Source organism: Lithobates pipiens, unplaced genomic scaffold (genome assembly GCF_037356315.1).
Source record: "Lithobates pipiens isolate NorthernLeopardFrog02 unplaced genomic scaffold, aLitPip1_a1.2 Scaffold_27, whole genome shotgun sequence".
NCBI classification, from domain to species: domain Eukaryota; kingdom Metazoa; phylum Chordata; class Amphibia; order Anura; family Ranidae; genus Lithobates; species Lithobates pipiens.
The window spans coordinates 46075708-46091916 of record NW_027507788.1 but is presented as its reverse complement, the minus strand read 5'-3'; the positions used below and the strand labels follow the sequence as shown (position 1 = coordinate 46091916).

General features: G+C 42.9%; 1 protein-coding gene across 1 annotated transcript in view; it reads right to left on the bottom strand.

Annotated features, from left to right (window-relative positions):
• LOC143933855 (zona pellucida-like domain-containing protein 1) overlaps nt 1–5249 on the bottom strand; it is a 28398-nt gene extending 23149 nt beyond the window's left edge. Inside the window, exons 1-2 of the mRNA XM_077456941.1 lie at nt 5103–5249; nt 1334–1432 (exon numbers count right to left, since the gene is read on the bottom strand). Of these exons, the coding sequence (XP_077313067.1) occupies nt 1334–1432; nt 5103–5115 (112 nt within the window). The 5' untranslated portion in view covers nt 5116–5249. The remainder of the gene's footprint in view (nt 1–1333; nt 1433–5102) is intronic.
• Nucleotides 5250–16209: the final 10960 nt, after the last annotated feature.

Genomic DNA, 16209 nt, shown 5'->3' with positions numbered 1-16209 from the left:
ATGTTCTATGACACAGGAGAGTGAGATCTGCAGGATCATGTTATTGAACCAAAACAGACGGAAAAATGGTAAGTATACAGATTTTTTTTTACACAGGGTAGACAGGATTGGTAGGAAAAGTGGGGAGGGAACATTTATAAAAATAGTTAGTGTTAGGCTTTAATGTCACTTAAAGTTTTTTGGGTCAGTTAAAGTGGTTGTAAACCTTTACAACCATCTTTGACCTATAGGTAAGCCTAGATTAAGGCTTACCTGTAGGTCCAAGAAATATCTCCTAAACCTACACGGTTTAGGAGATATTTGCCAAAAGACAGGCACTGCTGTCTACGGCACATGCGCTGTAGACAGCGGCACACAAGCGCACTGAGCGCGCCACGGTCAACGGAGATATGCCACGAGTGGCGGCTCCCGTGTGCATGCATGGGAGTGACGTCATCACGGCTTCACCGAATGACAGCGGCGGAGCAGCAAGACCCATCGAGAAGATGGATGCACCGGACTACAGGGGACAGCGGTGACTTCGCTGGCTCCTGTGTCAGGTAAGTGACACATAATAGACTACTATGCGATGCATAGTAGCCCATTATGCTTTACCTTTGCAGGGAATGAAAGAGGAAGTAAACTCATCAGGGTTTACTTCCTCTTTAAACATATAACTAAAAGTATATGATATTTGAAAATATACTTATACAACATGCCAAACAAAACACATACTTGTTGAACTTTTAAGCAATTCAAAGCTGTCCTGTGCATCTATTTAATTTATTTTCATGTCCATATTATTCTTATAACTTATTCAATTTATGATATGCAAGTTTTCCCTTACACGTGTAACTTATCCTTAAAGCTTTGAATAAAATGATTGTACCATCAAAGCTGTCCTGTGCAAACTTTTGTGTTATCTGAGGGGGTCTAATTCACCTTCCTAGTTCTTTTCCACCAATAAACCAATAACATATACAGATTTCAAAATGTATAAAAGTTACCTAAAGGAAATATGTCTGCATTCAGAAATATCAATGTCTGAGTCCATAGACATCTGATCGGGGACCTCTCGGCTACCAGGTGACAACTGTACTTCTAGCAGAGTTCAGTAAACTATGTAATTGCTGATTGCCACCAGAACCAAATACAAAGACTAAAAGTCAGCACCACTAGTTTAATGAAAATATCTGTTGTCATCAGCCGATATGTTAGTGATGTCAGCATGATATGGGTTCATATTAATACATATCAATAATTTTCTTATTATTCTTACATAGTTATATACAGAGATAGATAGATAGATAGATAGATAGATAGATAGATAGATAGATAGATAGATAGCACATACCTGGATACCTGTCGTAAAGGGATGAGCAATTTAATGTAACTCCCAGACATTTTTGTGTCATTAAACACAATAGAATTATAGCAGCTGTGTTCATTACACCTAAAAGAAAAATCATAAGTAGTTTAAATAGTATAATGTAGGTAAAAGAAAACTCTGTCGGAGATTGTTGAGTGCTAACATTAAAATAAGAGATGTGTGCTTCACTCATTAGTGTTTATCTTTTTTCCTACAGATGCCAGTCATATCCACTGCCTTGTGCCATGGCAGAGGTAGTAGGGGATTGCTGCAGAAAAGCAGAAGATGTAGTCGGTGCAGAGAAGTGGCACTTGCAGAGCGTAACATTGAATGACTCTATTTGAGTATATGAGGCTGATTATCTTGCAATGGTTTTGTCTGTTTTCTCCAACCAAACCTGTTGTATTTTTTCAAGCCTCTGAATATCATTTACTCTAAGCCCTTGTACACGGACCGTGTTGTCGGATAATCCGACCGTGTGTGGGCTCCATCAGACTGTTTCCGTCGGAATATCCGACCAACAAAGTTTTAGAGCTGGGCTATAAAATTTTCCAACAACATGATCCGATCGAACTTTGTCAGATCATGTGTAGAGAATTCCGATCTTTTTCGTGCCACGCATGCTCAGATGAAATTCCTAGACCAAAGCTATTGGCTACTAGCCTGAACATAGTCCCATCGTAATGAAATAACGTCACCACGTTCTGAACGATCGGATTGTCCGACAACTTTGTCCAGCCGTGTGTATGCAACAGTTTTGGACAAAATCCGTCGGACAAAATCCGTCGGACAAAATCCAACAGATTTGGTTGTCAGAATGTCCAACCGTGTGTACAAGGGCTTATATGTGTGCAGTCTCTGACATTCCTCTCTAGCATATATAATACTGAATAATATGAGCGGCCCTGATGATGTGGGGTCCGGTGATGCCAGAGGCTGCAGGAAAGGCCCTTTATACCTAGTAAGATGATCAACACTGCCATAGATAATAGACATCACCTAGATGTTCAGGCATAATCAAACCACCTTTGGACACCAGACTCACCAAATCATGAATGCTTGGCTTGATCAAATTTATACCTCTGCCAATGAGTAAGGGGAACACACTTTGGCTTTCTATAGTCACCTTATTTAGAGCAGAACAAATGTCAGAATCGGGTAACTGTTGAACTATGTACTGTATACTATTAACCTTTTTTTTAAAAAAAACAATGCCACAAGCTGACCTAAGAGAATATTTTCAAGTGGTATAACAAAAGGCAAAACTTTGTTTGTAGCTTTGGAAAGGGATTACAACATTTGTCAGTTTTCACTGTTGTCTGTGCCCCCATTAGGGAGATTCAGTCTCTCTATTTGTCCTGTTTACCATTATCAATGCATGCATGCGCAGCTCAGATCCCATTTACTGAACCCACTGTGTGGCAGAATGATATGACTCCTGTGCCCATACTCGTGATTAATGTAATCATGGCCAATCCATTCAATCAAACAGACGGAACCCAAGAGGAAGACCAGGCAAAGATGGAAGTGTCTCAAGCTGTCACAGCACAGTGCTGGAGGTCTCTCATTGACAGGAAGTCTGCAATAATGTGCTAATAGGAGTTGCATACTAGCACATTACAACATTATACTGCAAGGGGTCCATTTAAAAAAGAAAATTTTGACAAAATGAAATACCTGCCTCATACAGTTCAAATGTTAGCGTTACTGTTTTTCCCGGTTCCTGTCACTATCACTTTTGCTAATCAGCTTGGTCTGTATGTAGTTGTGGAGAATAATATACACTATATATGGTCACCTTGATATTGCATCTATATGAACTTGTTGGACATCCCATTCCTAAAACAAGTGACAGTTCAGGAATTTCCAGTGAGGGGTACTGTTAAGGCTACAAAATATACAAACATTTTGTGCTTACAACTTTGTGGCCTACACAGAGCCATGACCTCAACACTATTGAATATCATTGGGATGAATTAGAACACCTGTGAGACAGATCTTCTTGTCCAACATCAGTAATTGACCTCACAAATTATCTTTTACTGAATAGGCACAAATTTGCAAAGGTAACTCCAAAATCTTGGGAAAAGTCTTTACAAATAAGTGGAGGACGTTATAGCAACAACGGGAAGAGAGGGGCATAATTCCATACTAGCGCCCATAGCTTTAGAATGGGATGTCCAATAAGGTCAAGGTGTGATGATAGGGTAACAAACATTGTTTTATTTTAATGTAAATAAAGTCATGTAAAATAAAAAAAGGAATTTATATACTACATAATTGCAAATTAACCAAATACAGCTGTCAGAATACATATTTACGTACCCAGACTAATGAAACTCTAATATATTTGTAGTTATAAGTTTTAAATCTGAAGGAAATGTGCAGTATGCTTTCCACATAGTAAATCTTTTATTTTATCAGACTGGAGTGTTTACTTTGGGTAGTAAATATATGCAATCTGCGTTGCTATCACTTAATGAAGGTTTGGATATGCAGCAAGTCAATAGACAAAGTACCATATTTTCACTGTCTGCCAGTATTCACACAGACATTAAAAACATGCTACCATTAGAAACTAAAAAAAAATTTTTGGGGGGGATTAGAGTTCCTATTTAAAAGGACGTTTGTGGTAACAAAAAAGCTAGATGCTAAGTCTGCTATTCCTTTATCTGATTATAAGTGTATTATAGTAAATAGAGCAGTAAAAGCAAGTTCTTTACTGGCTTCTCACAGCTCTCAGCAAATTCTTCTGTAATACTGGCCATACACATGTCAAATTCAAAGAATTCAAACAATGTCAACCACCTTTTACCTGCAAAAAAAAATGAACAATAAAGTGACCTATAACCAATAGTTTTGATTTTTTCAGTGTTCTTAGAAATGGCTTGATTTTTTCACAGTGTTCATAGAAATGGCTTCAAAATTGCTAAGTTTATGACCAGCAACAACAAGATCCTCCTGTCAGACACCCAAGTTCCACATAATTACAAATTTTACCAAGTCAGACAGGTGAGTCTTGCTTTTACTGCTCTATATACTGTAAGGTAAAATACTGAAAAGCCAGTAATGGATGTAAAAAATCCCTATAAGTGCCAACGCAGATGGACTGAACCTTCAATAATCATGCTGTTAGCCCTTGTACACACGGTCGGACATTCCGACAACAAAATCCATCGGATTTTGTCCGAAACTTGTGTTGCATACACATGGTCGGACAAAGTTGTCGGAAAATCCGATCATACGTAACGTGACAAAGTTATTTCGTTACGACAGGACTACGTTCAGGCTAGTAGCCAATAGCTTTGGTCTAGGAATTTGATCTGAGCATGCGTGGCACTTTGTCCGATCGGAATTCTCTACACACAATTGGACAAAGTCTGATCGGGTTTGTTGTCGGAAAGATTTATAGCTCAGCTCTAAAACTTTGTCTGTCGGATATTCCGATGGAAACAATCTGATGGAGCCCACACACAGTCGGATTATGCGACAACACGGTCCAATTGGACATTTTACGTCGGAATGTTCGACCGTGTGTACAAGGGCTTAGAGTCTTAAAATTTGCAATAGCCCTGTGGAGGATTTACCCACTTAAGAAATAAATACCAGATTTACTGATTGTTTATTTACCATAGTATTTACAGTTGGATCTATATATATGAATGCAATAATAAAAGCATACAAATTAATTATTAACTGTTTACATTATCTCAGAAGACTGTGCAAAATCCTATAAAGTAAAAATATTCCTTACCTGCCAGGGACATTTTGGTGGCTGTGGATCTTAAGTTGGGTATGAATATGAGTCCTCATAGCTTTTTATACTGTGAAGATGGGAATGGGATTTTTTCAAGCATCAGCTCATATTCTAACTGGGGGGCTGTAGGCATTCTGAGATTTCAGTCTCAACAGCTCAACCTTCACAAGCACAATAAGAAGAAAACAGATTAGTTTCCATATAGGAGCTATCACAATAGGCATCGCTGCAACGTAATGTTAGTTAAATGGGAACATGGCTCTGAGCACTTGGATGGATTTCTTCATGGACTAAGAAAACACAGATACACCACGCTATACATTTGTTTTATGCATCAGTTGTGTACAGACATCGTTATAAACAAATAGTTGAAATGACGAAGTAAATGTTAATTCTCCCTTAAGGACAATACCAAACAAGTAATGTAATATGAGCATTTATTAATCAGAACATTAATAACACAACAGAACATTGTATTTTCTGTGTTAATATACTCTCTTTATCCCTACAAAAGTGATATTTAGTTTGTGAAACTTTGTGGAGGTAGGTGAGAAACACAGGGTGTGAATATAAAGTCTTGGAAGCTTCGGCCAGTTAAAGAACAACAATTAGCTGAATACAAATGTCTGTGTGCCGTGGTACCAACTGGGAGAAAAACAAGGTGTGTAAAAAAAACAAAAAAAACAAAGTGCAGCAGAAGATGCAAGAATGGTATATTTAATTAAAATCTGCCAAATGGCTACTCACACTAATATAAAGAACAATAGGCATATAACAGTATAATACTGCAGTCACTCAGCGGGTCCCTGGTGGATGGTGGTGTGTAGATGTTAACATGAGAGGAGAGGAACAACTGGCTGGACATCTGTCTTGTCGTATCGGAACCAGCATGGGACAGAATTGCAACAAGTAGAACATAGATAAATGAAATTCCAATATTTAGACAGAGTGTAGGCACTCATATGGGATGCATGGTGTGCAGCATGGGACTACAAGTGTCAGCAACACCATAAATGGGGGAAATATGACAACAAGTATAATGAAGGTAACTGGACAGATGAAATACTGTGCAGCAGGGGACAGCAAGTTTCAGCAACATCACAAGTAAGGGAAATTATATATATAAAAGCCTAAAAAAAAATGCAATACAATATGATCATTGCTGTGAGTATATGAACATGATACATCGGGGACAATGTAAGTGTGCAGGAGGGTCTCTCTCCATTTTTATACCCACACATACACACAGGTACATGCGCAAAATCCACGGTGCCATTTGGCATATGTCGGCATGCTTAGGGGCTAGTGCAGATGCAGTGGCATAATGCCACTTTATAAAAGTATTATAGAGTATGAATTTCCAGCTCCTCGTTCAAGCCTCTGGGTAACAAAACATTAAATGCATATATCCAGTAGGTCTCCATCTGGCAAAGTTTACAGAATCACTCGGCCAGAGGGAGGTCCCAAGGAGCAGCCTCAATGACCCAAACTTTTAAATCCTTAGTGGATTTATGGTGGTGTTCCAACAAATGTCTAGGTACACTATGATGGTCCTAGACTTTTTCTACCACCTCCCAAAGGTGCATAAGAGCCTTACCAACCCCAGGTCGACCCATTGTTGCCACAATGGACAGTAAGAGTAGTGGGTTCTTCCAGTATGTCAATCAATACCTCCAACCACTGGCACAGGCTCAGCAATCCTATATTAGAGACAGAACACACCTATTGGAATGTCTTTCTCCCTACACATTGGTGCCCTCCTACATTTGGGTCTCCTTGGATGTTCAATCCTTATATACTGCCATTCCACACAATGTTGTTCTACGTGCCTTTACATTTTTTTGTGAGGACCCAATGCTCAATCCCAGACAGGCCTCATTCATTCTGGAAGCAACCTCATTTTGCCTCACCCATAATTACTTCCAATTTGATGGAGAGTAATTCTTGCAAGCAACTGGAACAGCCATGGGCGCCAACTTTGCACCCTCATATTTGAACCTCACTATGGGCTTCTGGGAACTTAACCACATCTGGCACAATAACCCCTTTTCTTCCCACATAGTATACAATGGAAGATATATAGAATCATCATCATCTGGGATGGTAGTACCACATAATTCAATGAATTTGTCACCTTCTGCAACAACAACAATATGAGATTCTTCTTTACCTCGGTCATCGACCAGGATAAACTTGCATACCTAGACCTAGAGATGTATCACGTTGACAACCAGATTAATGCCAAGAATTACACGAAGCCTACAGCTGGGAACTGATTGCTTCATTATGACAGCTGCCACCATCCATAATGGCTTAAAAATATTCCAAATAGTTAGTTCTGTAGACTGAAGAACAACTGCACCAGAGCCTCAGACTACAATAGCCAGTAAATGAGGTCCTCAAAACCAAATTCCTTGAGAAAGGATACCCCATGCACATCATTGACACTGCTTGCAACTTATACAAGGGCAATGTCCCAAAACCACATCATTCCACTGATCCTCATGCCTCCGAAATACATTTATGTCACCCAATTTCACTCCCATCATAGGCAGATGGAACACATCGTCAGAAAACACTGGCCACTTCTGCGACAGGATCAACATCTCCAGTCCCTGTTACCAGATAAACCCAAGTTTGCATCCAGCATTAAGAGCACACTGACTCCCAGTAAGCTTAAACATAAACCAAAGACATCTGGCCACTCCATACCCACTTTCCTGGCTATCATTGGGATGTACCAATGCCACAGGCCTCTTTGCCAAACTTGCAGCTTTGTGCAACATGGGCAAAAGGAGTTCCATGCCAAGGGTAAAACCTACCCCATTAGGGAATTTTACACCTGTTCCACCGATTATGTGATCTATTGCTTATCCTGCACATGGGGTCTCCTTTGTGTGGATAGAACAATTTGAACACTGTGTAAGCGCTTCGGTGAACACCGCTGCTTCATTTCAAAAGTCAAGGACCATCATAGCATACCCAGACATTACTTGGAGCACCACTATAAATCCACCAACATTTTTTAAGTTTGGCTCATTGAGGCCACTCATTGGGACCTCCCTCTTGCCAAGTGACTCGGTGAACACCGCTGCTTCATTTCAAAAGGCAAGGACCATCATAGTGTACCCAGACATTTCTTGGAACACCGCCATAAGTCCACCAAAGATTGGTCTGGGTCATTGAGGCCACTCCTTGGGACCTCCCTCTGGCCAAGCTCTGAGTAGAGTATATCCAGTAGAGACCTACTGGATATAGGCCTTGGATCTTTTGTCCCCCGGAGGCTTGAATGAGGATCTGGAAATTCATACTCTATTATAATTTTGCCACTGCATCTGCACTAGCCCCTAAGCATGCCCACTAATGCCAAATGTCACCATGGATTTTGCGTACATACCTGTGTGTATGTGTAGATATAAAAAGGAGGTAGACCCTCCGGCAGGGGTAGTCCTCTGGATATATCAACTTATTCACCACACTTACATTGTCCCTGATGTATCATGTTTATATGCTCACAGCAATGACCATATTGTATTGCATTTTTTATATACTTTATATATATATATATATATATATATATATATATATATATATATATATATATTGTAAGGGATCTTCCCGGGGTAGGGTGTGTTTGGACACAGTTCACAGCAGACTTGGAATTTATAAAGCAGATCTTGGCGTTTATTCGTGGTACAAACAGTCCAGCAAACAAAATATACAGCAACACCGTGCTTTCTAAGTACAACAAAAATAAAAGTCCTAGCCCGGCTGGGCGCTTACTAACAGGTTCTGCTCACCTATCTGACACTTACAAACACAGCGTCTTTCGCCTGGATATCGCAGGGTGAGTTTTAGCTCCAGCAGTGGCTGTGCTTGCAGCTTCCTTCAACACACAGATTGTTCATTCCCTGGCTGAGAGCAATCACCTGCAGACCCTGCAGAGCCTTTAGCTTCCCAGGCTAATTAGGATCAAAGCTCACCTGATCCCAAACCCAGAACTGGATCGGGGGATGTGGAATGACAGGTCCCTCTACCAAACCTACCTGCCATTCCATATAAACCCAGGCCCGGCAAAATTAAATAACAACTCAGCAGCATATCGCTGCTGAGAAACTGATCCATCCTGGATTTACCATCTCACACTGTGTAGCAACCTAGGTGAGATGTACACCCCCTCGATCACTTCTCCAGTGACATGTCTACATATCCCCCCCCCTCTTTTTCAGACCGGAGGGCTGAGCCTTTTGTCCCCACAGACAACTTACCCTTGACAATGCGTCAGCATTTGCCTGTAATTTCCCTGGCCTGTGTTCCACAGTGAAATTAAAGTTTTGTAGGGAGAGAAACCATCTAGTCACTCTTGCATTTCTCTCCTTGTTTAACTTCATCCATGTTAGGGGGGCATGGTCTGTCACCAACTTGAATTTCCTGCCTAGCAAGTAATACTTTAACGATTCTAGGGCCCACTTTACTGCCAAACATTCTCGCTCCACAATGGCATAATTTTTCTCGGCCGGGGTTAGTTTTCTACTCAAGTACGTCACTGGATGCTCCTCACCATTCACTACTTGTGAGAGTACTGCACCTAAGCCTGTGTTAGAGGCATCTGTCTGGACCAGAAATTCTCGCCTGAAATCGGGGGTAACTAAGACAGGTGGTTGGCACAAGGCAGACTTAAGGCTTTGGAAAGCCTTCTCGGCCTCTGGGGTCCACGTGACCATTGCTGTCTTTCCGCCCTTTGTCAAGTCAGTTAGTGGAGCAGCAACTGAGGCAAAGTTCGGCACAAATCTACGGTAATACCCCGTAATACCCAGGAAAGCTCTAACCTGTTTCCTTGTCAGGGGTCTAGGCCAATTCTGTATTGCCTCAATTTTATTTAGCTGTGGCTTAATCAACCCTCTCCCAATAATGTAGCCTAGATATTTGGCCTCTTCTAGGGCTAGAGCACACTTCTCGGCATTTATGGTCAACCCCGCATCACTTATGGCATCCAACACGGCCTGTACCTTAAAGAGGTGACTTTCCCAATCAGGGCTAAAAATGACCACATCATCGAGGTAGGCAGCTGAGTAATCACGATGTGGTCGCAGAATCAAGTCCATCAACCTCTGGAAAGTTGCAGGCGCTCCATGTAACCCGAATGGCATCACTACATACTGGAATAGCCCATCAGGGGTGGAGAATGCAGTTTTCTCTTTAGCCTCACCAGAAAGTGGAATCTGCCAGTAGCCCTTTGTGAGATCGAGGGTGGTTATGTACCTGGCGTTACCCAACTTCTCAATCAACTCATCTACCCTGGGCATAGGATACGCATCGAACTTGGAGATCTCATTCAACTTTCTGAAATCGTTACAGAACCTCCAAGTTCCATTGGGCTTTGGGATTAGCACAATTGGGCTGGACCATTCACTCTGTGACACCTCAATTACCCCCAGAGCAAGCATACGTTTTACCTCGGCAGATACGGCTTCCCTACGTGCCTCGGGTATCCTATAGGGCTTAAGGTTTACTCTGCTTCTAGGCTCAGTTTCAATGTGATGATGGATGAGGTGTGTACGCCCTGGGAGGTCAGAGAACTTGTTTTTGTTTTTCTGTAAAAATTCCTGAGCCTCCTGTTTCTGTGACACTGATAGAGTATCACCTACCTTGACTGGAGGGATTGGTGGTGACAAATTATTAACAGTATTTGTCGCCACCAAGGATTCCCTGTCTTTCCAGGGCTTGATCAAGTTTATGTGATAAACTTGGAAAGGCTTCCTTCTACCTGGTTGGTGCACCTTGTAGTTCACCTCACTGACCTTTTCAACAATTTCATAGGGACCTTGCCACTTCGCCAAGAATTTACTCTCAACAGTGGGGACTAGTATAAGGACCCTATCGCCTGGGTTGAATGTCCTGATTCTTGCGGACCGGTTGTAAATTCTACTTTGGGCCTCTTGAGCCCTCTGGAGGTGTTCCCTTACCAGGGGCATTACAGTGGCTATACGGTCCTGCATTTGTGCTACATGCTCAATAACACTCTTGTATGGGGTGGACTCACTCTCCCATGTCTCTTTTGCAATGTCTAGTAGACCCCTAGGGTGATGACCATAGACCAACTCGAATGGTGAGAACCCTGTGGACGCTTGGGGCACCTCCCTAATAGCAAACATGAGGTAGGGTAATAAATGATCCCAGTCACGACCATCTTTTGCCACCACTTTCTTCAACATATGTTTCAAAGTTTTATTAAATCTCTCCACCAATCCGTCCGTCTGGGGGTGGTACACAGAGGTACGGATGTGTGAGATTTTAAATAGTCTGCATAATTCCTTCATTACTTTCGACATAAATGGCGTACCTTGGTCATTTAGGATTTCTTTGGGGATCCCAGTCCTAGAGAACATATAAAACAACTCACGTGCAATTGTTTTAGATGCAGTGTTTCTTAAGGGTACAGCCTCAGGATAGCGGGTCGCATAATCCAGGACTACCAAAATATACTGGTGTCCTCTAGCTGACTTTACAATGGGACCCACTAAATCCATGGCAATACGCTCAAAAGGCCCCTCTATAATAGGGAGCGAAACCAAAGGACTGCGAAAATGTGACACTGGGGCACTAACCTGACATGTGGGGCACGACTCACAGTATTTTTTAATGTCATCATATATGGCCGGCCAAAAAAACCTCTGGAGAACCCTCTCTCGCGTTTTGTCAGTCCCCAAGTGTCCCCCAAGAACATGGTTATGTGCCATGTCAAGCACCTGACGCCGGTACGGCTTAGGTACCAGAAGCTGTTCCACAATCTCATCCTTAACCTTATTAACTCTATAGAAAAGATCATTAGTCACCGAAAAATGTGGAAATCTTTTTTCAGCATCTGGTTCCTGAGGTACCCCGTTCATAACAGCAACCTGCTCTCTCGCATTTTTGAGAGTGGGGTCCTGTAATTGTGCAGCCCCAAAATTATCGCTAGACACCTCTAAGTCTAGTATATTTTGCTCAGTGGGAGGAGCCTCCTCCTCCCCAGCCAGGACCTGCAAAGGAAAACAATCATTTTCATCCTGTACACTTTTATCATTCACAGTGGACAAGGCAACCACCTTAGAGGTATCCTCACTCCTTTTGGGGATTTTTCTTTTTTCCCAGAGAGCCCAGAATAAAGGAAAATCGCGCCCCAATATTACATTATGCATGAGGTTTTTAACCACACCCACTTCATATTGTACTGTGCCTTGTTCAGTCCCGACTTTAGCCAGCACTATAGGGTACACTTTTGTATCACCATGTATACACACAACGCTCATATGCTTTTTAGACTCTAAGTCCCCAGTCACCAGGCTAGCATGCACCAAGGTTACAAGGCTTCCTGAGTCCATTAACGCTTTAACAGGAAAGTCATTGATTGTGATGTTGCAGATTTGCGGTTCAGTCTCTAGTCCAGGAACTGCAGCACAAGATGGTTCCGCAAATAGCGACTGACGCCGGCTAGCGTCACATTCCATGGGTTCAGAGGTAAGAGGGCAATGGGCCGACACGTGTCCCGCCTCATGGCATCTCCAACACTGGATAGGGCCTGGTCTCTTTGGCAAGGAGTCCTTTTCAGAGCCCCTTAGCCACCCGGGACCATCACCAGTCTTTTGTCCCTGAGACACCACTTGAGCCCTTTTTCCCCCATCAGCACCCCTCCACACTCCCCCAATAGATGGAAGTCTCTTACCAGCTGACGGCACAGATCTGGCGCTCCGGGGAGGTGAAGATGCTGCAGGAACATCACGGAGGTAGTCCTCAGTCGCCTGGAACCTCTCCACAAGGTTGACAAGTTCGTTTGCGTTCTTAGGATCACCTTGTCCCACCCAGCGTTGCAGGTCAGTAGGAAGCGCTCGGAGGTAGCGATCCATCACGACCTTCTCTAGGATTTGTGCAGGAGTAGAAGTGTCTGGCTCCAACCACTTTCTTGCCAAATGGATTAGGTCATACATCTGGGACCTCGCTGATTTGTCCAGACTGTAGCTCCAGTTGCGTACCCTCCAGGCACGGACTGCAGTAGTAACTCCTAGTCGGGCAAGTATCTCCTCTTTTAGCCGAGTATAGTCCTTAACCTCTTGCTCACTGAGGTCATAGTAGGCCTTTTGGGGTTCACCTGTTAAATAGGGCGCAATTACTTCTGCCCACTCAGCGGCTGGTAACTTCTCTCGCTCAGCCACGCGCTCAAATACTGTTAGAAAGGCCTCAACATCGTCCTCAGCAGTCATCTTTTGCAGCGCTTTCTGCACAGTCCTTCTCCCAAAAAAAATCTCTGGAGCGGCTCCCATCACTATGGGTGGATTAGTAACCACAGGCGCCTCACGATTTACTATCAGGTGCTCGATAAGTTGTTGTTGGCTTTGGCGCAAAGCTTGCAACTCTTCCTTATGCATCTGCTGTTGTGCCGCCATGGACTGTTCATGTCGTCTATTGGCCTCTGTCTGCGCCTGCTGTTGTTCAGCCATGGACTGTTCATGTCGTCTATTGGCCTCTGTCTGAGCCTGCTGTTGTTGCAAACTCACTTGCATAAACTGCTTCAGCATCTCCTCCATGTTGCTGGACTGTTCTTGGAGTGTAGTTGCAGCTTTCACCCAGGACATCAGCAGCTGTAGCCAAGTCTGTCTACACCGTTGCCCCTAGCAACCGTGTTGCCCGCTACCTCCACCAATTGTAAGGGATCTTCCCGGGGTAGGGTGTGTTTGGACACAGTTCACAGCAGACTTGGAATTTATAAAGCAGATCTTGGCGTTTATTCGTGGTACAAACAGTCCAGCAAACAAAATATACAGCAACACCGTGCTTTCTAAGTACAACAAAAATAAAAGTCCTAGCCCGGCTGGGCGCTTACTAACAGGTTCTGCTCACCTATCTGACACTTACAAACACAGCGTCTTTCGCCTGGATATCGCAGGGTGAGTTTTAGCTCCAGCAGTGGCTGTGCTTGCAGCTTCCTTCAACACACAGATTGTTCATTCCCTGGCTGAGAGCAATCACCTGCAGACCCTGCAGAGCCTTTAGCTTCCCAGGCTAATTAGGATCAAAGCTCACCTGATCCCAAACCCAGAACTGGATCGGGGGATGTGGAATGACAGGTCCCTCTACCAAACCTACCTGCCATTCCATATAAACCCAGGCCCGGCAAAATTAAATAACAACTCAGCAGCATATCGCTGCTGAGAAACTGATCCATCCTGGATTTACCATCTCACACTGTGTAGCAACCTAGGTGAGATGTACACCCCCTCGATCACTTCTCCAGTGACATGTCTACAATATATATATATATTCCCCTTGCATTACTCCATTGATTTGAAGAAGGTGGGACTGGGCATGACCTGTAACTTTTATCGCCCACTCTGACATCACTTCCAGTTGCCTGGATTCCATGCTGGTTCTGACAGCACAGTCCTCCATCTTGGATCAGAGAGACAGTATTTACCACCGCTGGTTGTCTGGAACTTCCACCTGCAATGCATCCTCACGTATCTTAGCCTACAATAAATGGGTATATAGTTTAAATACTAACCCCTTTGGCCCCTGAGATCTTAATACTCCAATAAGAAGACATTTTTAAAAATGAAGTATTAAAAGGTGTAATCTATTAGCAGAGAGTATTGCATATGATATAGGAAACAAAACAGTAGAATAAAATAAAATGAAACAATAAGAGAGAAAAATAAGTGAAGATTCTTGGTGAGGGTACCTAAGGTCAGAATGGTCCAGCAGTACCAATGCAGGACTCAACATGGTTAAGTGGACTATAGAACAATTGATAGGGGGAGTAGTCAGTCAATGATTTAACCATCTGAAAATGGGAAGAAACGGCAATCAGAGCAGTGGGGTTTTACTCTGTGTCTAATTGTAAATAATAGTTAAAACACCGGAATACCAGCCAGGGAGACCACAGTTTATGGAATTTTTCTGAGGATTCCCTCCATATTGTAGATATTCTCTATGGAGCGTAACCATTCAGGGATCATAGGGGCATTTTTCGATTTTCAGTGTCTGGGGATCAGAATTTTTGCTGCGTTTAGCAGATGTCTGGTTAGGGACCTCTTGTGGCGTTTCATGGAACAATTTGCAATGTGCAGGATACAGCAAGCAGGAGTAAGAGAATTTTTTGTTTTTGTGATATGTGTAATTAGTTTGTGCACCTTGTTCCAGAAATGCACTAGTTGAGGGCAATCCCACCGTATGTACAATATAGTACCCCATGCCTGTTCACATCTCCGGTATGCCGTACCACTGGGTTAGAAATTTGAAGAACATTTCCTCTATTCTTGTACCGATTGAACATTTGTGAGCAAAGACCGAAGCTTGCTTCCTTCATCGGTAAAACTTGTTTGAAATGCCTTTCCCCACTTTGCTCGAGCTTGGTGGGGTTCTTCACATCTTGCCCCCTGAAGCCTGGAATACATGAGTGAAGTAGATTTGGTTATTGGGGTTCCCGAAAGGCAGATAATTCAAAAGGAGTCATAGGTCTTAAAAACTTGCATTCATTGTGAGAGGTATACACATAATTGTCCAAAAGGAAGAGGATTGCTGAGGACCCAGGTCCAACTTTAAGGAGTCAAAATATTTCAGCTTGTTGTTGGTGATACAGTGTGTCATTAAGAGGGGTGAGTGTTGGTCTGTGGGCGAAATAAGAGGCTATCCATACCGGGGAGAAAATCCGGATTTTGGGTAATAGGAGTGAGCGGACTGGGGGGACAAGGATAGGTCACAACGTGTTATGAAATGCTCCCAGAGTCGCTCCCAGTAATGGATGCTGTTGTATAATGCATGGCAATTTCTTCCAAAGGATCCATGGGAGAAATCTAAGAGGCAGGTTCCATAGGACCCCTACCAGGGAGACCCAGTCGCTGTGACAGTTCCAGTCTAGGAATCTAGCTAGGTGTACTCTGTAGAGGTAAAGTTTAAAATCTGGAAGGCCGATGCCCCCCCCCCACTCTTTTGGTTTGGTAGGAATGTTAAGCCTAATACGTGGTTTTCAACCCATCCAAATAAAGGTGCAAATGATTGCATAAAGTTGTTTGAAAGTTTTTTGGGGGAGTGGAATAGGCAAGGTATGGAAGTAATATAAAATTCTGGA